The 23,069-nt window shown below is 38.7% G+C and overlaps 1 protein-coding gene across 2 annotated transcripts in view; it reads left to right on the plus strand.

Moving 5' to 3' along the window:
• ZFHX4 (zinc finger homeobox 4) overlaps positions 1-23,069 on the plus strand; it is a 185,487-nt gene that overhangs the window by 133,813 nt on the left and 28,605 nt on the right. For both annotated transcript variants that reach the window (XM_068983986.1, XM_068983987.1), the window contains exon 4: positions 17,184-17,252. In XM_068983986.1, coding sequence (XP_068840087.1) covers positions 17,184-17,252 — 69 coding nt within the window. The remainder of the gene's footprint in view (positions 1-17,183; positions 17,253-23,069) is intronic.

Below are 23,069 nucleotides of genomic sequence, written 5' to 3' on the forward strand. Positions count from 1 at the left end.
AGACACAGAACTGTAAATTAGAGGTCAATTTTCTTTACTCTAGAAAGTTCTAGAGTATTTTGGGTGATATAGTATCTGTTGTCTCTTGAGTATTTAGGGTGATATAGTATCTGTTGATATAGGTCAATTTTCTTTACTCTAGAAAGTTCTAGAATATTTAGGGTGATAGAAAAAGAAAATATTAGTCATATAAAAGATGAAATTCATTTCCATATTACTTATTTTATTGGGTCAAACATATAATTATCCTTCATACATCCTTAAAAATATCAGTGTTAAAAATCCTCAAAAGGGAATTCTGCATTTGGCTTAAAATATTTTTATTTATAGTTTGTGAAATTAAAGAGAAATAAATTACTTTTCATTATTCTTTTTTTAACACTAGATTCCTCTACTTCCTTCCCCCTACATACCTTTTGTTTTCTTAAGGTGACTGTATTTATGACTTTTTGTTTATTTTGCCCCTTTATGTATTTGAATTCTGGTCATCGTTTGTAAATTGTCCACACATTATATAGTTCACTTTTCCTGACTGTTTGCCAAATATTTTAGAACAGTGATATCTTTAAATTTTTGCAGATTTTTTTGGTTTGCTAATCGTAAGATGTTTATAATAATGTGGTTCCAGCATATATGTCACTTTTTACATTAGTTATGATCATGAATTACTTCATCAACTTAGTCATGGCAGTGAACTTAATGGACCAAGTCATCCTACATTTTTGAGATATTTTCCTCACCTGTACCAAATCCTAAAATTCCTCTGCTATGTGCATAACATTAGAAAGATGGTGAAAAATATGGTGTAATAATATTGCCATAAAACTTCATCCAAGAATTTAATAGGGAACTGTTTATGTTCTGCAAGGTTTTTCATTTTTTCTTGATATAATTGTATGCTTATATGGCCTCCATAATACTAATATCTACAAGGAAAAAGTCAGGGTCTTGGCTCATAGTTAGGTAGGATTGCTGGTCAAATCTTTATTCAACAAAAATGGTTTCTGTCATTGTGTATCACAAAAATTTCATATCTTAAAGTAAAATGGGTTTTGCTCTCTGGCCCACTTTTCTAGTCCCTGTTTTACATCATTCTCCTTCATTTTGGCACCTCTTTTCTCTGCTGTGTAACTTCCTATTCCCCCCAACTCTTCTTGCCAACTCATGTCATGATCCTGAGAGCTTCCAACTTCTGTAAGTCCTAATGTAACTTTCATTGACTTCAGTGATGTTTGACTTCCATCCCCATCCCCACTTGCTTCAGAAATCCACACCCATCTGGATCTTGTGAAATCCATCATCTGACCCTTGTCACCACCTCACTCTCTTCTGCATGAGTTTCTCCTCACCACTAGCCCAATCCTATCTCTTACCCACATTCTCTATGTACATCGTTTTACTTATGAAACCTTCCTATGATGCTACACCAAATTCTGCATGCTCCCCCATTTCCCTGGTCCTTTTTATAGCAAAACTCCTCAGAGAATTGTCCATATGTTACTTCTCCATTTCTTCCTCTTCATTTTCTCTTATATCCACATCTAGCAGGTGTTTGCCTGCACCACTCCACAAAAGAAGTTCTGGTCAAAGACCCTAAGGACCCATTCTTTATTAAATGTCATGGCCAATTCCTAGTTCTCATTTGACTAGACCAACTAGTGCCTTGTAGCAAGTTCACCTCTCCCTTCTTTTTGAAACGTCTCTTTCATGAGGCTTCTCACCCACCGTTCTGTCTGGATCTACTTCATGGACTGCTCTTGCTGAGTCTTCTTCACTGTTTTTCTCTTATCTGGGGAGGGCACAGTGGGAATGTTCCACCCCAGTTCAGGCAATGAAGAGGCAGCATTCATATAGGAATTTTAAAACAGTAGTAAAACTGACTGGAGATTAGCCTGCTTAATTATTATTTTTACCACACACTGGCAATTCTAAACAATTTCAAAGTTAAAGCACTTCACTCTGCAGAGTGGACTGCTCACAGTGTCCTCTGCTTTGGTATGCACTGCATGAAAGTGTATCCTGGGTTCAGTCATGGTCCCTCATATATTCTCTGTTGGTTGCCCAGTTGTACCAGACTCTTTGCGACCCATGGACTGCAGCCTGCCAGGCTCCTCTCTCCATTCTCCAGGCAAGAATACTAGAATGGGTTGCCATGCCCTCCTCCAGGGGATCTTCCTGACACAGGGATTGAACCCACATCTCTTAAGTCTCCTGCATTGGTAGGTGGGTTCTTTACCACTAGCATCACCTGGGAAGCCTGTCAATTACTCATGAAGTGAAGTGAAGTCGCTTAGTCGTGTCCGACTCTTTGCGACCTCATGGACTGTAGCCTGCCAGGCTCCTTTGTCCATGGGATTTTCCAGGCAAGAATACTGGAGTGGGTTGCCATTTCATTCTCCACGGGATCTTCCCGACCCAGGGATCGAACCCAGGTCTCCCGCATTGTAAGCAGATGCTTTTACCATCTGAGCCACCAGGGAAGTGTATTATCTATTACTTCTTCCAAATGATTTTCAACTCAGATTTCTCTTCCAGGATCTAGTTTCAGAAACTTACATTTTTACTAATCAGGTCTCCTCTAGTTCATGTCCAAAACTGAGCTCGTTATCTTTCCTCTCACCTCAATCTTGGACTTTTTGACATTCCTTTTCTTTCCAGTAGAATCACTATTCTTCCTTTATTCATGATTTCTCCTCAATGGTGACAGATGAAAGTAAAATGAATGTTCCAGTGTCCTTTTTAAAAAAAAAAAAAAACAACAACCAAACTCCTCCTCCTCCATCTCATCTTCTGTATAGCATCCCAAACTTGTAGATGTGATCATGGCATCCCCTGCTTAAAACTCTCACTTTGCCCAGATCAAGAGACCCTTTATTGTACTTGCATCCAGGCAAAGAAGAAAAAAAAACTTGGCTATGACTCAGAAACCATTTTTTTTTCTGCCTTTAATACAGTCCAAAGAAGCAATGTGCCAAATCTCGTCAATCCGTTTGCTCATTAATGAATGATTTATTAAATAAACATTTCATGGGTATGCATAAGTATTGTCTTGAAAATTCATGGTAGGTTCCAATAGTACATTTTTCATTCTTGGCTCCAGCCTAGCCTTTCTAATCTTCCTTTTCTGGGACTATGCATACTTTCACTAACTTTCCCTCTCCAGATTTATTTTACATATGTTTGTATCCACCATGCCCTAGGTCAATTCTCGTAAGTATAATTTGGGCTATATGACTATATAAATTTGACCTTTCCTAATGTGGTGAAATCCAGAAAACTCCAAACAGTAAAAACCTGAGGATTATTTACATACACTTTAGGAAACTTTTCTGCATCTTAGGTTAATGGTAAATTTATTTCAGTGATTACACTGTTGATAAAAAGAATTGATCTAGTCATGTGAGGATTTTCTTTTATGGCCATATATAAGTCACAAAATAAATAAGTCTGCACATGGGAAGCAATAATTTCCCATATATATATATGCTAATATATATATATATATATAACTGTATAAGATAGTTTATTATAAATAGTAGTGGTGCATTCCATGTTGTCATATTCACAAGATTAAATATTTAGAAAGTATAGTACAAAATGGTATTTCCTTCTTTTGTGTGATCACCTAGAGGTGATAATAACAACTTCCATTTTATCCTTCCAATGACTTCTTGTAGCAGACAGAATGGATCACTTTTTCCTCACTTGACAGTGGGAAGACCGACTCCAAGATGCTCATCAGATCAGATGCGTGCTCAGTCGTGTCAGCTTCTTTGCCACCCCATATTCTGTACCCCGCCAGGCTCCTCTGTCCATTGGATTTTCCAGGCAAGGATACTGGAGCGGGTTGCCATTTCCTTCTCCAGGATGCTAATAAATCAGTTTAAATCTACATGGCTTGAGGCCAGAGTTCTAATTCCTATTTTATACCTTTCTCAGTGAACTTGCCTTTGTGCAAACACTAACGTATCATCTCTGGTTCATTAAGAATTCCTTCAGAGGAAAAAATAAATGTTTTTTGTTTTCAGAATGTTTTTGGTAGCTCATATGCTGTAGGTGACTGCAGCATAAGGAACAGTCTAGAAAATTACTCAACTCAATGTCTGTGTATAAATGGAGATTTTTGGAGTTTTGGAGATTGCAGACCTGTATTCTGAAATTTGGCTCATCTGGGAGTTTTTCTCTTAATAGAAGGCTGATAGTGGGAGTTTGGACAAAAGGTTCATTCAGGGTTTTCCATAGGATCTTACCAAAAAACCCAAATGAACTTATTTAGTTCCTTTTAGAACCCAGTACTTTTGTAAATGGCCAAACCACTGTGAAGCAAACAGTCTTTGCAATGTGGTTCACATACCATGTTTACTGCAGCATATATAAAATTTGCTTAGAGCTTTAGAAAAAAAAAAAAAAAAGAACTTGCAAACTATATTGTTTAGGAAACCAGTGTTTGGTCTTGGTAACATTTGCTATTTCTAAAACATCTACACAAATAATAGTGATACTGAAAAGGTTTAAAACACTAACTCAACTGATGGACAGAGAGTCCATTACATATATAACTATAATCTAAAATGTCAAAATACCAAACATGCAGTCTTTTCTTTGAAAAGCTTCTATTTAGCAGTGTGGACCAAGCCAGAGAAGAATCATCTGTGAACACATCTACTAATTATTCACTGCTAGATGATCTTCCTAGGTGGTACTAGTGGTAAAGAATCCACCTGCCAGTGCAGGAAACTCAAGAGATGAGGGTTTGATCCCTGGGTCAGGAAAATGCCCTGGAGCAGCAAACAGTAACCCACTCAACTATTCTGGCCTGGAGAATCCCATGAACAGAGGAGCCTCGTCCATTGGGTCGCAGAGTCGGACACCACTGAAGTGACGTAGAATGTGGATGCTTTATATTTATTCATTTTACTTCCTCTTATCCCCTGAAATGTGGGTATTTTTGTTTCCATTTTAACATATAGGATCTTAAATTTCAGGGAAGCTAAGTAACTTGGGCTTCCCTGGTGGCTCAGAGGTTAAAGCGTCTGCCTGCAATGTGGGAGACCTGGGTTCTATCCCTGGGTCGGGAAGATCCCCTGGAGAAGGAAATGGCAACCCACTCCAGTAGTCTTGTCTGGAGAATCCCATGGATGGAGGAGCCTGGTGGGCTACAGTCCATGGGGTCACAAAGAGTCGGACACAACTGAGCGACTTAACTAACTAAGTAACTTGCCTCTTCAAACAGTTAGAAAGGGTAGAGTTGGGATTTAAGCCCGAGTGTATTTGGTTCTTAAGTGAAAGGTTGTCGTTTTTGTTGTTGTTGTTGCTTTTCCCTAGTACAAACATATACAAAGGTGTAATCAATATTCTGTTAATGAAACAGTTTTTAAACAATATAAGCTTCTATGGGCCACTTAGCTATAGCTGAAGTGGGCAGTTTCTATGTCACTGATGTCTCACCTTTTATCTTTGCTCAAAATTTCAAGCGAAGAGAATGAATCTCAAATAGTTTCCTTTTTCTTTTTTAAAATGTCTATTATTTCAACAGAGTTACTTTCTCTGGTTCTCCACAGCCAGAGGGAATGATGGTTTCATGCATAATGGTTCCAAAGACATTTGTCCAAGTCACTCATTGAATATGATTGAAGTAAAATCTTGGGAATGATGAAATCATTGCAGATTCCAGAAAGCATTTTTTTTTTTTTTTTAAGTTTCAAAATTGATTCAACTCTAGAATCGTTGTGGTAATTTTAAAACAAAGCAGTCTTCAGGAAGCAGCACCTATCGTTACAGAAAACTTTGAGATAAAAGTGTGAGCAAATTTATAGAAGTTTCCAAGAACCAAATAATGACTGAGACAAAGAAATGCAAATTCCCGTAGCAGAAATGATATCCTCATGAGGGGTCTTTGATAGAATTAAAGGAAATAGTGATAAAGATGCACTACTGGACATTTATTTTTTCTATTAAATAACTTCAAAACACTTTTAACCTAATATGAGGCTATTCAGAAAATTTGTCAAATGCGGAGTAGTAATAGAAAGTAGAGGATTAAAAACTAGCTAGGGCTTCCTTGGTTGCTCAGCAGTAAAGAAGCCACTTGCCAATGCAGAAGACATGGCTTCAATCCCTGGACTGGGAAGATCCTGGAGAAGGAAATAGCAAACCACCCACATTCTTGCCTGGAAAATCTCTTGGACAGAGGAGCCTTGGCAGGCTATAATCCATGGAGTCCCAAAAGAACTGGATACAATTTAGCAATTAAATAGCAACGAATGAGATAGAAAGCAAGAGGTTGAAATAAGTAGCCAGTGTTCCAACTGAACAAAGGCAATGACTGGGTAGGGTTGAGTAGGGTCTGTGGTCTGTGTTAGAAGCAAATGTGTTCCCATGTTGATGAGCAACCTAGGCAATCCAGCATAAAATGGCAATCCAGCAATCCATGCTAAAAAATGAAAATCATTTCAGACAATATAAAGAGAGATTGTGACAAATCCTATAAGGACTTGAGTTTAAATAAGTGGGCAATTGATTGATATGTAGGAATATTCAGTTATACCTAAATTATAAGAGAAGTTTGATCTTTTAAATTCAAACAATCAAATAAAATAGAAGCTTAAATAGAGAGATGTATTAGGCACTAGTAAATTTAAGAAAAAATATTTTAGTAACAGTACTTTAAAGTACAAGACATTAAGAGGATATATTAGTAATTTATTGAAACTACCTGATATCAGGAACTTATTAAATTCTTTTGAGGTCCCGTTACACTGAGGTCATAGATGATTCAAGGAGTAGAAAGAAGTGATTGCATGTTTCTGGCCTAGAGGTCCCAGGAGATACTGCTCCCTTACCATATAAAAATAACTTGTAGGTAAAACCAAACAAGGCAGAATATAGGAACTTTACTTTTCTAGAAAATAAAAAATTACAAATCCAACTCCATTCAGATAATTGACACTAGAGCATCCAATGCACTTCAGTCTATTACTGCCTAGAAGAAATCATTTAAGAGAAAACACTGCAAATCAACAACGATGATGTTGCCTGGTTACTCAAAGCCATTTGATAGCATGCTGAGTTGCTCAGCTTTTTAGAAGCACATTCTTTGTATCCACATAGGAAAAGGATGGAGAAGACCCCTTGCAACCATTTTTAACTGCAAAGTTGCTTCATCTGGAAACAGTCTTCTCTTTTGCAATGTACAAGAAAGTGCAGAGGTTTTTATTAAAATGTAAACTACCAGAATAGTAATAAATGTTCAACTTGATACATTCTTCTAAATATGGATATTGTTATGGTAAATCTGCTTTGAAGGCCTTTGAGCTGTTTTTTAGGAGGTAAGAAACTCAAACGTTTTTAGGCTTCTTGGCTCAGGAGTCCTGGGGGCTGCCTGGAGGCAGCCCTGTCCAGGGGAGAAGACAGAGTTTTGGAATCAGAATCACTCAGTTGAAATCCTACTACCTTTTTCCCACTCTGTGCCTTTGGACAAAAATTACTTAAAACATCTAAGTTTGCTATCTCATCTCTTCCATAAAAGCAGTGGTTTTTCTGTGACAGATTCACTGTGAAGATTAAGGAAATGCATGTAATATGCTTAGCACCTAACAGGTTTTCAACAATTGCTCACTTATTATTTTAAAACTTGAGTATCTTCTAGTATTTTCTCTATATTCCTGTTCTCTAAGATACTTTCTACAATGAGTCACTGAGATGAGGTAGAGGTGGGAGGGGCTTCAAAAGAAATGGGAGGGGCTAGAAAAGTTGTTGACATGTGTGGATTCTCTTTCAGAATTTGGTCTTTTTCTCCAAGAATAAAATAAGAATGGGTTAACATTCTTTTTTTTTTCTTAAAGGATGAAAGTAAAATGGAACTCAAAATGTTACCTAAGACTACAGAAAGTGTTTTTCTTTCCATTATTTTAGACCTGTTAACTTAATATTTATTCTGTTTGGTGGTATATTCTTCATTTTATGTGCTAAACATTTTACTAAAAATAGTGATACATGATTATTTAATGTGTTAACAGATCAACAGGAGGAGTTGAGATGTGTAAATTTATAAGCCAATACTATCTTAGAGTATACTTGGCAATTTAAATATCCACCCGTTATTTTAAAAAAGTCCAGCTTCCACTGACCATGTGCACATGCTTCCTAAACTTACTGATAAGAATATAAAAAGCACATGGCTGTTGCAGTAACCAAGTGCAGATTAAATTAGATTTATTCACAAGTCCCAGCACACTTAAACTTAGAATTCTGCTTATGTATCTAGATTGCTTTAAACAATTAAAAATTCTAGATCTTTCCCTGATCATTATATTTGTATGGATTATAGGGTTTTGTTTTTTTTAAGTATTATTGCAATTTGCAGGGGGTGGGATCAAGATTTGCCATATGAGAACTGGATGATTTTTGAACTAAGATTAAATGCCTGAATGTTATCAATTACCTTGAAGAATAAATATTATTCAAATAAGGGAAGGGAAAAAGGAGTAATGAGACTGATAAGCTTATGAGTAGAAGTGGCAGGGCAAGGAAAGAGAGAGTGGTAAGGACTTTTACTCTCATAATTAAAAGTAGGAACCCTAAAACTTTAGGTTTTAAGCTTTGCCTTTGGAGATGTAACTATTGGGATTGGTGTAAGAAAAAAGGTGGTTAGCAGAACTCAGGTCAAATGAGAAGAAAAGGAACATGAGAAGTAATTACAGTATCAAAAGGAAAGTCACTTTTAGTGTTAAAGATGGAGAAGCTCTATACAGTCAGCAAAAACAAGACAAGGAGCTGACTGTGGCTCAGATCCTGAACTCCTTATTGCCAAATTCAAACTTAAATTGAAGAAAGTAGGGGAAACCACTAGACCATTCAGTTCAGTTCAGTTCGGTTCAGTTCAGTCATTCAGTCGTGTCTGACTCTTTGCGACCCCATGAATTGCAGCACGCCAGGCCTCCCTGTCCATCACCAACTCCCGGAGTTCACTCAAACTCATGTCCATCAAGTCAGTGATGCCATCCAGCCATCTCATCCTCTGTCAGGTATGACCTAAATCAAATCCCTTATGATTATACAGTGGAAGTGACAAATAGATTCAAGGGATTAGATCTGATAGACTGGCTGAAGAACTATGGACAGAGGTTCATGGCATTGTACAGGAGGCAGTGATCAAGACCAGCCCCAAGGAAAAGAAATGCAAAAAGGAAAAATGGTTGTCTGAGGAGGACTTACAAATAGCTCAGAAAAGAAGAGAAGCTAAAGTCAAAGGAGAAAAGGAAAGACATACCCATTTGAATGCAGAGTTCCAAAGAATAGCAAGGAGAGATAAGAAAGCCTTCCTCAGTGATCAATGCAAAGAAATAGAGGGAAACAATAGAATGGGAAAGACTAGAGATCTCTTTAAGAAAATTAGAGATACCAAGGGAACATTTCATGCAAAGATAGGCACAATAAAGGACAGAAATGGTATAGACCTAACAGAAGCAGAAGATATTAAGAAGAGGTGGCAAGAACACAGAAGAACTGTACAAAAAAGATCTTCATGACCAAGATAATCACGATGGTGTGATCACTCACCTAGAGCCAGACATCCTGGAATGTGAAGTCAAGTGGGCCTTAGAAAGCATCACTATGAACAAAGCTAGTGGAGGTGATGGAATTCCAGTTGAGCTATTTGAAATCCTGAAAGATGATGCTGTGAAAGTACTGCACTCAATATGCCGGCAAATCTGGAAAACTCAGCAGTCGCCACAGGACTGGAAAAGGTCTGTTTTCATTCCAGTCCTAAAGAAGGCAACCAAAAAATGTTCAAACTACCACACAACTGCACTCATCTCACATGCTAGCAAACTAATACTCAAGATTCTCCAAGCCAGATTTCAACAGCATGTGAACCATGAACTTCCAGATGTTCAAGCTGGTTTTAAAAAAGGCAGAGGAACCAGAGATCAAATTTCCAACATACACTGAATCATTGAAAAAGCAAGACAGTTCCAGAAAAATATCTTCTTTTGCTTTATTGACTACACCAAAGACTTTGGCTGTGTGAGATCACAACAAACTAGAAACTTCTAAAGAGATGGGAATACCAGACCATGTTACCTCCCTCCTAAGAAATGTGTGTGCAGGTCAAGAAACAACAGTTAGATCTGGACATGTAACAACAGACTGGTTTCAAAATCGGGAAAGGAGTACGTCAAGGCTGTATATTGTCATCCTGCTTATTTAACTTACATGCATAGTACATCGTATGAAATGCCGAGCTGGATGAAGCACAAGCTGGAATCAAGATTGCTGGGAGAAATATCAATAATCTCAGATATGCAGATGATACCACCCTTATGGCAGAAAGCAAAGAGGATCTAAAGAGCCTTTTGATGAAAGTGAAAGAAGAGAGTGAAAAAGTTGGCTTAAAACTCAACATTCAGAAAACGAAGATCATTGCACCCAGTCCCATCATTTTGTGGCAAATAGATGGGTAAACAATGGAAACACTGAGAGACTTTATTTTCTTGGGCTCCAAAATCACTGTAGATGGTGACTGCAGCCATGAAATTAAAAGATGCTTGCTCTTTGGAAGAAAAGCTGTGACCAACCTAGGCAGCATATTAAAAAGCAGAGACATTACTTTACCAAAAAGGTCCATATAGTCAAAGCTGTGGTTTTTCCAATCATCAGGTATGGATGTGAGAGTTGGAATATAAAGAAAGCTGAGCACCGAAGAATTGATGCTTTTGAACTGTGGTGTTGGAGAAGACTCTTGAGAGTCCCTTAGACTCCAAGGAGATCCAACAAGTCAATCCTAAAGGAAATCAGTCCTGAATATTCATTGGAAAGACTGATGCTGAAGCTGAAGCTCCAATACTTTGGCCATCTGATGTGAACAACTGACACATTGGAAAAGACCCTGGTGCTGGGAAATATTGAAGGCAGGAAGAGAAGGGGACAACAGAGGATGAGATGGTTGGATGGCATCACCAACTTGATGGACATGAGCTTGGAAAAGGCTCTGAGAGTTGGTGATGAACAGGAAATCCTGGTGTGCTGTAGTCCATGGGGTTGCAAGACTTGGACATGCCTAAGCAACTGAACTGAACTGACGTCATTTTGGTTAAGAGAGCTTTTGTTGTTGTTTACTGGTCCAACTCATTGTGACCCCACAGGTTGTAGCCTGCTAGGCTTCCCTGTCCTTGACTATCTCCTAGAGTTTGCTCAGATTCATGGACATTGAGTCAGTGATGCTATCTAACCATCTCATCCTCTGCTGCCCTTTTCTCATCTTGCCTTCAATCTTTGTCCCAGCATCAGGGTCTTTCCCAGTGAGTCAGCTCTTCGCAGCAGGACGCTAAAGTAGGAGTTTCAGATTCCTGAATAAAACTGTATGGATTCAAATCATAGCTCCACCACTTGCTTGGGGCATCCTAACACATATAAAGGGCATCAATCAGCCTCAGATACTGTAAAATGTTAGTGGTAGTGATGGTGGTTGTAATATACTATACAATCTGACTGTTCATACTATAATCAATATACTGTTCCTCAGAAAATGCAGTAATTACTCCTACCTTGTGTTAATAAAAATAATTTGTTCCCATTTTCAAATATGTGATCATCACCAAATGGACAGAATAGAGTAAAATACTAGATGAATTGTCAGTGGTATTATTCTTAAATAGTATTAAGTAAGAAAGGTCAGGTGCTGAAGAACACCAATTAGTAATCTAATTAAATAGCCAGGAAAAGAGACAGATCGTGTTAACAGCAGTCAGATTTGTTATTATAGAGCAATTATTAAAGTGAAATATTGAAAGATGCTATATATCATTACTAAGCTTTAAACATGTCATTTTACACAGGCAGAAAAGTATAGATTAATCAGTTCACTTGATAAGTTAAAAGCTCCTTTATTAAAATATTTATATCATTTGTATAAAGAAGGCAGCACTGTTGAGGATATAAAAAGAATTATATGGCATACTGCACTGTGAAAGAAGTGAAAAGTGTTACTTGAACGGTCGGGTCCAACTCTTTGTGACCCTATGGGACTGTAGCCCTGTAGGCTCCACTGTCCATGGGATTCTCCAGAAAGAATACTGGAGTGGAATAGCTATTCCCTTCTCCAGGGGATCTTCCCGACCCAGGGATCAAACCCGAGACTCCCACATTACAGGCAGATCTTGACCATCTGAGCCACCAGGGAAGTCCCAAGAATCCTGGAGTGGGTAGCCATCATTGTATTCCCTTATAAAATTATTTAAACAAGCCATTCTCTTCAGAACAGTCTCCATAATTGTGAGATTAAATAACAGATTTTGGTTTTGACATTTTATACTTTCCATAAGGGCTTCCCAGGTGGCTCAATGATATAAAGAATCCACCTGCCAGTGCAGGAGATGAGTTCAATCTCTAGATCAGGAAGACGTCCTGGAGGAGGAAATGGCAACTATTCCAGTATCCTTGCCTGGAAGATCCCATGGACAGAGGAGTATGGTGGGCTGCAATCCAAGGGGCGGCAAAGAGTCAGACGCAACAGCAGCTAAACACACACACACATATTTCCTTAAATCACTATCAAATGAAAAGATTTCTATGTGGCAGCAAAGTGTTTGGTTACAGTTCATATTTAAGGAATGTAATATTTTATGAAATATCAGAGTTTTCATAGGACTAGTGAAAATTTCTTTCTTACCTACCTCCTCCCGTCAACTCCCCCAAATCCTCATACTCTTAGTTTGCTAAATTTCATGAAGATAGGAAAACCTTTACAGACTCCTAAATACTGTGGTAGTGGACATATCCAAAATTTCACAGACATTTTTACCAGGCAGACCTGGGTTTTATTTCAAGCTCTGTCAGTTTCGAACTTGGGGACCTGGAGCAAATGACCTTAACCTCTTTGAGCCTCTAGACTCATGATTTGTAAATAAAGATTAATCATTGCCTCCTGATTTCATTGTGAAGGTTCACTTCAGTTCAGTCACTCAGTCGTGTCCAACTCTCTGTGAACCCCATGGACTGCAGCACGCCAGGCCTGCCTGCCCATCACCAGCTCCTAGAGTTTCTTCAAACTCATGTCCATTGAGTCAGTGATGCCATCCAACCATCTCATCCTCTGTCGTCCCCTTCTCCTCTCACCTTCAATATTTCCTAGCATCAGGGTCTTTTCAAATGAGTTGGCTCTTCACATCACATGGCCAAAGTATTGGAGTTTCAGCTTCAACATCAGTCCTTCCAATGAATATTCAGGAATGATTTCCTTTAGGATTGACTGGTTGGATCTCCTTGCAGTCCAAGGGACTCTCAAGAGTCTTCTCCAACACCACAGTTCAAAAGCATCAATTCTTCGGTGCTCAGCTTTCTTTATAGTCCAACTCACACATCCATATATGACTACTGGAAAAACCATAGCCTGGACTAGATGGACCTCTGTTGGCAAAATAACATCTCTGCTTTTTAATATGTTGTCTAGGTTGGTCATAACTTTTCTCCCAAGGAGTAAGCATCTTTTAATTTCATGGCTGCAGTCACCATCTGCAGTGATTTTGGAGCCCCCAAAAATAAAGTCTGACATTGTTTCTACTGTTTCTCCATCTGTTTGCCATGAAGTGATGGGACCAGATGCCATGATCTTAGTTTTCTGAATGTTGAGTTTTAAGCCAACTTTTTCACTCTCCTCTTTCACTTTCATCAAGAACAAAGAGGCTCTTTAGTTCTTCTTCACTTTCTGCCATAAGGGTGGTATCATCTGCATATCTGAGGTTATTAATATTTCTCCTGGAAATCTTGATTCCAGCTTGTGCTCCATCTAGCCCAGCATTTCTCATGATGTACTCTGCATAGAAGTTAAATAAGCATGGTGACAATATACAGCCTTGACGTACTCCCTTTCCAATTTGGAACCAGTCTGTTGTTCCATGTCCAGTTCTAACTGTTGCTTCCTGACCTGCATACAGATTTCTCAAGAGGCAGGTCAGGTGGTCTGGTATTCCCATCTCTTTCAGAATTTTGCACAGTTTATTGTGATCCACACAGTCAAAGGCTTTGGCATAGTCAATAAAACAGAAATAGATGTTTTTCTGGAACTCCTTTGCTTTTTTGATGATCCAGCGGATGTTGGCAATTTGATCTCTGGTTCCTCTGTCTTTTCTAAAACCAGGTTGAACATCTGGAAGCTCATGGTCACATATTGTTGAAGCCTGGCTTAGAGAATTTTAAGGATTACTTTGCTAGCGTGTGAGATAAGTGCAATTGTGTGGTAGTTTGAGCATTCTTTGGCATTGCCTTTCTTGGGGATTGGAATGAAAACTGACCTTTTCCAGTCCTGTGGCCACTGCTGAGTTTTCCAAATTTGCTGGCATATTGAGTGCAGCACTTTCACAGCATCATCTTTGAGGATTTGAAGTAGCTCAACTGGAATTCCATCACCTTCACTAGCTTACATGAAGGTTACATGACTGCTTTTACACAAATAGTTTACCACAGTACCTGGCAGAGATGGAAACTTAATAAGTTTGTCATTGTGTTCTTTTTGTTATCATAAATCTTTGAAAAGTAGCAATCCTTTGATCAAATTTACTTAGATACTGTTTGTTGTTGTTCAGTCACTACTGATGTCTATTTGAACAAATCTGTTTGATACACTGAAGTGTGTATGTGTGTGCAATGGTAAGATTATTTGATAAAATAGGATTGTTTTTCCCTAGAAAAGAGGCAAAGAAATTATTTTAAGCACAATATTTATATATATATATGGTGGTGATGGTTTAGTTACTCAGTTGTGTCCAACTCTTTGGGACCCCAAGGACCATAGCCTGCCAGGCTGCCCTATGCATGGGATTTCCCAGGCAGGAATATTTAAGTGGGTTGCCATTTCCTTCTCCATATGTATATATAAGAGGACTTACTTGTTTTTGGTATATTTGAGAAAGCTTTGAATTTATAGAGTCCTAAGGCTCCTGGGAAGCTTTCATAAAATTCTCATCTTGAGATTCATCTGTTTCAGGATATAGGGTGTAATGTAATATTTTGAATAAAGGTGTCCTAGGTGATGCAAAGAGTCAACTCATTGGAAAAGATCCTAAAGCTGGGAAACATTGGGGGCAGGAGGAGAAGGGGCAACAGAGGATGAGATGGTTGGATGGCATCGTGGACTCAATGGAGGTGAGTTTGAGCAAACTCTGGGATATAGTGAAGGACAGGGAAGCCTGGTTTGCTGCAGTCCATGAGGTCACAAAGAGTCAGACATGACTTAGCGACTGAACAACAAGGTGACTTTGATATTCTTCACTCTCTCCTTGATTGAGAATATGTTAAAATGAAATTTCTTAAGGAACTCACAATTTATTGAGTAAACAGACTTAGATCACATATTATTGCAATGCATCAGAAGTGCTGAGACGTATGAAAGCTAATTGTTAAGCAAGCAAAGAGGAAGTGACCCTTGCTTTGGGTTTTGAGGGATGAATGAGAGTTCAACAGAAGAACAAAAAAATTTCAAAAAATAAAATGAACAATATTGATCAAGGTATAACGAAGCAAGAAGTTGCCAGGAGGAAAAAGTGGGCTTCTTGAGTGATCTATTGATTAGACATCAATGCTGTGATCTATTTGGAAATTATTCCTCAATTCTTTTTTCTCAAGACTAACTTAAGATATAGTTACAAGATAATTGTTTTTTTGTTGTTGTTGGTATCATTGTTGGGAATGGGTACTGTGTATTTATTATGATTGTATTGTTTTTAAACAGTTTACCAACAAAAGCCAAAGATCTTGTATGTAGCAGGAGAAATAATTAGTGAACGTAATAATAGTGCTTTGGTGTGCACTTCTATTTTCAAGGTTAATTATTTGTTTAATTAAAACCTTCAGAATCAACCACAGATGCTATTGCCTAGAAATATTAGATAAACTCGAGTCTCTTTGGCAGTGTAAGAATTGTATAACAACTTTTTTATCCTCTCAGTAATATATGAGCTTTTCTTACTTTGAAGTCCATATCACATTTTACCTTTATTTGTGTTGTTTTCTCTTACAGCTGCTGATTATCTATGTAACTATTTCTGCATTTTACAAATGAGGAAATCAGGGCTTAGAGAGGTTAAGTAATATACTTGAGGGTTCCCTTACCTGGAAAGTGCTAGAACTCTGATTTTTACTCAAGCAATTCTGTTTTCTTGAAAGATAGTTCTTGAGATATTATGAGAGATTAGACTGGAAAGACATGGAATTCCAGGCGGGGAAATTGTTGTGGAAGCTATTGAAATGATCAGGAAAGATACAATGACAGAGAAATAGAGAAACAGACATGAAAGGTACATTGTAAAATGAAATGAATGACAAGTGTTGAATTGATGTAGAGAAAAAATAAGGTGTTGAAGGTGATTCCGGAAGTCTTGTTTATCATAGATTCTCCTACAACAGGGAACTCGAAGAGCAGAGGTGGAACTTAGGACTTGGGCGTGAATTTAGCAAACCAGGATGTTGTCAACACTTCTGCTCTGGGGCTCAAATAGATCAGAATAAAGATGTGGATTTATCGATGACTTGAACTTATTCTTCAGTTTTCTTTAAGTACTTGTTTTCTGTTTTGGTCTCTCACATCATCTCTCCTATATTGTGTTGGTTGCTCAATTGTGTCCAACTATTTGCGACCCCATGGACTGTAGCCGGCCAGGCCCCTCTGACCATGGAATTCCTTAGGCAAGAATACTGGAGTGGGTTCCCATGCCCTTTTCCAGAGGATTGTCCAGATTCAGGGATTGAACCCAGATCTCCTGCATTGCAGGCAGATTCTTTCCTATATGAGGTAACAGGGAATTGTATATTGAGGGGTTTTCTTTCTTTTATTTTTTTGATAGAGAAATAAAACTATGCTCCGAGTTTTATGCAATGTACCATTGTCATTATAACATGTAGGCTTGGCCAAATAACCAAATGCGAAAAACCTGAATGAGCCTTTCCTGTTTCCATATTTTATTCTCTATGATTGTATTTGTTGTGTGTGGCTGATCATGAGAATAAGATCTAGGCTTACTATTCTTTTGACTCATTTGGCCAGCCACTAGGGTGTAAGGTGTGCCAGCGAATTCTACCTGGTGCTTATCTCTTTGAAAGTCAAATTTGGGGTTCTGTGGTATTGACTGACACTGCAGAGCTGACCGTGGTGTGCTGACCACCTTTCATTCTGATGTCCTCTGCAGAAACTGCCTCTTTGGGAGCCAGAACCTGTGAGGATGATCTTACAGAGCAGCAGTTGAGAGCAGCCTCAGGTAATTTGTCTTATTCTTGTCTGTCTTAAATGAGTTACATTTGTTACTCTCATAATCTATGAAATAAACTCTCTGGAACTGCCCTAGCTAGAACTGATCAAATCACACAAAAAATTTAAATCCTATATAGAGTATATCAAAATTATATATAATAAATATATAATAAAAAATTAAATATAGTCAAATTTGGATGCATATGTAAAGGAAATTCTCAGAGAACAAATAACTTCTGCTGGATAATTTCTCACACTACATTTATACACAGTGACATTTTTTACATAAATGGGTGGTTTTATACAACGTGAAAGTCAGTAAGCTGGGTATTGTTTCTCCCCCAAGTCAAACAACCTGGATGCTGGAAGTTAGTTTTGGTAATGAGTTGATTGGATTTTTACAACTGTGTCAACACAATCACTGGCTCCTATGATTTGCATGCTTAAGTGTGTGTTAAAAAATGGAGGCTATGCCTTTTTAGCTGCATTATATTCACATAGTTTAAGAGGAATTTCATCCATGTTGCTATAATACACCTCATTTATTTCTGCCATAAAATGATCCCAGTTTCCAGATTTACACAATTGGAATAATAATGTCAATACAGAACAAAAAATGATTACAACAAGTCCCTCACATTTATAATGGGGTTTTGAAATATGTTTTAAAATTTCAAGTGAAACTATCCCTCCAATATAAAGTCATGACTTCCCTCTTTAAAAATTTTTAAAAGTAAAGTTTACCTTCACCTATCCCTATCTCATGCAAAGAGTTGACTCATTAGAAAAGACCCTGATGCTGGGAGGGATTGAGGGCAGGAGGAGAAGGGGACAACAGAGGATGAGATGGCTAGATGGCATCACGGACTCAATACACATGAGTTTGGGTGAACTCCAGGAGTTGGTGATGGACAGGGAGGCCTGGCGTGCTGCGATTCATGGGGTCGCAAAGAGTCGGACGTGACTGAGCGACTGAAATGAACTGAACTGAACTGAACTGAACTGAATGCCTATCTCATGAATACTTTTTTTAAATTTATAAATCATTATTTATTTTTCATTTTATGTTACTTTTCCATAGAAAACCAGAGAATATATTTAAAATAAATTAGCATAAACTCAGTTTATCCTCCTCAGTTCAAGCCAAAAAAAAAAATTGCATTAATGACTAGGTTGAAAATAATAGGGCAAAAATCAAAACTATGAGAAACATATCAAACTAAAAAGAGATCACTACCTGTCAACATATTTGTTTTATAAACAAAGACATCAAAATTTATATCTTCAACCTTTCTGAGAAGCTTTATATTTAGATACTCCCTTGCCTTCTGGATAGTTTCATGGAGATGTTCTACAAAGAAATCAAATATAACAAATTCCAAATTGAGCTCTCCTCTGCAAACCATTTCTTCTCCTCTTTGATCTTAATTGATTATATCATACCATAGTCCTCATTACCCCAAGTAGGAAAACTCAGAATCATCAATTTACTCAAAATTGCCAGGAACTGTTGGGCATAAGTTTTGAATAAGGCTAGTTCTCTCATTTTTAGATGGTTCGTGTGTATGTGCCAAATCACTTCAGCCGTGTCTGACTCTTTGCAACCTTATGGACTTGTAGCCCTCCAGGCTCCTCTGTCCATGAGATTCTCTAGGCAAGAATACTGGAGTGGGTTGCCATTCCCTTCTCCAGGGGATCTTCCCAACCCAGAGATGGAACCCAAGTCTCTTATGTCTCCTGCATTGGCAGACGAGTTCTTTATCACTAGGGCCACCTGGGAAGCCCTTTTAGATGTTATTTCTATGCAAATAAATTAGTTATTTTCAGATTTCAACAAATATGATGAAGGAAGTAGAGCAGAGGTTTTCAAAGTGTGGACCCCTTACAGACAGCATCAGCACAATATGGGAACTGGAAAGAATGCAGATTCTTAGGCCCTATCCCAGACTTATTGTATCAGAAGCACTAAAGATGGGGCCTAGCAGTCTAGGGTTTAACATGCCCTCCAGGTGACAGTGATTCCCACTAAAGTCTGAGGCCTCCACCTGTCTGACTGGTGAGGTGCTATATTAGAAACAGTGGTCAGAGAAGTTCTCTAAGGGAATGACAGGTAAGTTGAGTACAAAATGATAAGGAGCAAATTAGGGGAAAGACATTACAGACAGAGGAAGAGGTCGGTCATATTCTGTGAAGAGAAAGAAGGGTAGTGTGGAGAGAGATGAGTGAAGAGGAGAGCAATGTAAGGTGAGGTCATAGAGGCAGACAGAGGCCTGACCAGTATAACCACAGTGGAGAGTTCCTATGTTATTTTAAACAAAATAGGAAGCCATGGCAGGGCTCAAACGGTAGAATGGCTCGATTTTATTAAGGTGTGCTGAATAAATTGTGGGGAAGCAAGAGCAAGTCTTTCCCAGTAATGAGACCATTGCAAGCTACAGGTAAGCCGTTAACGGTACTGGCAATGAAAATGAAAAGAAATACATGGATTTACTGTATACAAGATATCCTGGAATTGGAATTAATAAGACTTGCTGATAGCTTGGTGTGCACATAAGGAGAAAGAAGTCAGTGGTGAGCCTTGCTTTTGGTGAATGGTGGTACCATTCACTGAGATGGTAGAGACTAGGGAGAAACAGAGTGCGCTGAAAGGTGATCAAGAGCGCTGATTTGACATATTAAGTTTGCTATGCCTTTCAGACATCCAGATGGAGGTGCAAAATTTAAACCAGTGGACCTGGATGAAGTTATCTAGGGATATCGTTCAGTTTAGTCAGTTCAGTCACTCAGTCGTGTCCGACTCTTTGCGACCCCATGAATCGCAGCACGCCAGGCCTCCCTGTCCATCACCAACTCCCCGAGTTCACTCAGACTCACGTCCATTGAGTCCGTGATGCCATCCAGCCATCTCATCCTCTGTCATCCCCTTCACCTCCTGCCCCCAATCCCTCCAAGCATCTAGTCTTTTCCAATGAGTCAACTCTTCACATGAGGTAGCCAAAAGTACTGGAGTTTCAGCTTTAGCATCATTCCTTCCAAAGAAATCCCAGGGCTGATCTCCTTCAGAATGGACTGGTTGGATCTCCTTGCAGTCCAAGGGACTCTCAAGAGTCTTCTCCAACACCACAGTTCAGAAGCATCAATTCTTCGATGCTCAGCTTTCTTCACAGTCCAACTCTCACATCCATACATGACCACAGGAAAAACCATAGCCTTGACTAGACGGACCTTAGTCAGCAAAGTAATGTCTCTGCTTTTGAATATGCTATCTAGGTTGGTCATAACTTTTTTTCTAAGGAGTAAGCGTTTTTTAATTTCATGGCTGCAGTCACCATATGCAGTGCTTTTGGAGCCCCCCAAAATAGTCTGACACTGTTTCCACTGTTTCTCCATCTATTTCCCATGAAGTGATGGGACCGGATGCCATGATCTTCGTTTTCTAAATGTTGAGCTTTAAGCCAACTTTTTCACTCTCCACTTTCACTTTCACTTTTTAGTTCCTCTTCACTTTCTGCCATAAGGGTGGTGTCATCTGCATATCTGAGGTTATTGATATTTCTCCCGGCAATCTTGATTCCAGTTTGTGTTTCTTCCAGTCCAGCGTTTCTCATGATGTACTCTGCATATAAGTTAAATAAGCTGGGTGACAATATACCGCCTTGACGTACTCCTTTCCCTATTTGGAACCAGTCTGTTGTTCCATGTCCAGTTCTAACTGTTGCTTCCTGACCTGCATACAGATTTCTCAAGATTCCTCAAATCCAACATTCTTTGTGGATAAGAAAATAGGACTTAGGACCAATGCTGGAGACATTCCAATATTTAGATTTTTAATGGAGGAGTCCCCAGCAAAGTGGAATAAGAAAGAACTTTCAGAGGGGTATGGCATCACAATAGTCTGAGTCAATGAAATTCAAGAAAGGGAGTTTTTCAAGGAGAAAGGAGTAGTAACTAACATCTTTAGAGCAAAGTCAAGTAAGATGCAAAGTGGCCATTGTATTTCACAGCATGGAAGTCATCAGTGGCTTTGAGAAGAGCAATAGATGTGGAGCCAGGCCAGCGATGGTTGAATAATGAACATGATTGAGTAGAGAGAGAAAATTTAAACCAAAACAAAACCACCCAAACCAGACCAAAACCAAACAAATGCTTCTTTTAGGTTTAATTGAATGCGAATAGAGGAAGGCAATAGAGTTTAGACTCCTCTTTTTCTTTTCCCAGTTTTGCTTCCTAAATGGAACTCAGTGTTCCAGGTAACAAGTTCTGCCTGCCTTCTGTAATTCCAGCCCTGGGGTTGGTTCTTCTGGAACACTGACAAATAAGGCAATCACTGTTTTCAGTAAATGTGTACCTATTAGGGGAGGTAGGTAATACTGATTTCCATATGCTAACTTGTTTTACACTAATGCACAAGAAAAAAAAAAAAATTTATCCAGAAACACTAATCTTAGTTCAGCATTCAGGGAAGACTTTTTGGAGAAAGAAGCAATTAAAAGAGAAGGGGGACATATGTAGACCTATGGTTAAAATTCATGTTGATGCATGACAGAAATCAAACCACTATTGTAAAGCAATCATCAATCAATTAAAAATAACTAAATTGGTGGTCAGAAGGTAAAGCATCTGCCTGCAATGCAGGAGACCTGAGTTCAATCCCTGGGTCAGGAAGATCCCCTGGAGAAGAAAATGGTGACCCACTCCAGTACTCTAGCCTGGAAAATTCCATGGATGGAGGAGCCTGGTGGGCTACAGTCCATGGGGTCGTAAAGAGTTGGACAGGACTGAGTGACTTCACTTTCACTTTCTCTCTAATATAAAAAGAAGCAATTAAGAGTAATAATACAGCTAGCATTTTAAATACTTATTTTGGGTTAAGCTCTGTGCTAATTTTTATACATTATAACAAATCTATGAAGTAAGTAGCATTAGCTCCATTTTTATATATGATAAAAATGATATTTGCCAAGCTAAACTTAAAAGATGGGAGTTAAATACAGTGAAGAAAAGTCATTCTAGAAAAGACAAGAAACAGAACAGTGTTTCTTATAGAAAGGAAGTAGGCATCAATGACTATTGTGTGTTCATGAAATGTGATCTTGGACCAAGAGCATTAACATCATCTGGAACTTGGAGATGTAAATTCTCTGACTACCAGAGTCAGAATTTGTAGGGCTAGAGCCCAGAGATCTATGATTTAACCAGTCTTCCAGGTGATTCTGGTGCCCTGAAATTTGAGACTGTTCTCAAGTTAAGTGCCAGGTAGGAAGTGAAGAAAGATGAGACTGGAGTGATAGACAGAGACTAGCTATTCTTGCCCTGTTCAGAAGATTGAGCTTTTTCTTTATGTAATGGCAGTCACTGAAAGATATTGCATAGAGAAGTCAGATTTAAGTAGGTCATACAAAGGATAGATTTTGAGGGAGTAGAGCTGAACAGGGAGACAAAAAAGGGGCACAAGAAGGAATTCTTGTAAGCCAAGTGTCTAGAATTGATGCTCCACGTGAAAAACTAAAGATGTTTCAGTTGCTATCCTTCACTTCCTCTTTCAGTTCAGTTCAGCTCAGTTGCTCAGTCGTGTCCGACTCTTTGCAACCCCATGAATGGCAGCACGCCAGGCCTCCCTGTCCATCACCAACTCCCGGAGTTCTCTCAAACTCACATCCATCGAGTCGGTGATGCCATCCAGCCATCGCATCCTCTGTCATCCCCTTTTCCTCCTGCCTCCAATCCCTCCCAGCACCAGCGTATTTTCCAATGAGTCAACTCTTCGCATGAGGTGTCCAAAGTACTGGAGTTTCAGGTTTAGCATCATTCCTTCCAAAGAACA

This window comes from Capricornis sumatraensis, chromosome 11 (genome assembly GCF_032405125.1).
Source record: "Capricornis sumatraensis isolate serow.1 chromosome 11, serow.2, whole genome shotgun sequence".
Classification (NCBI taxonomy): Eukaryota; Metazoa; Chordata; class Mammalia; order Artiodactyla; family Bovidae; genus Capricornis; species Capricornis sumatraensis.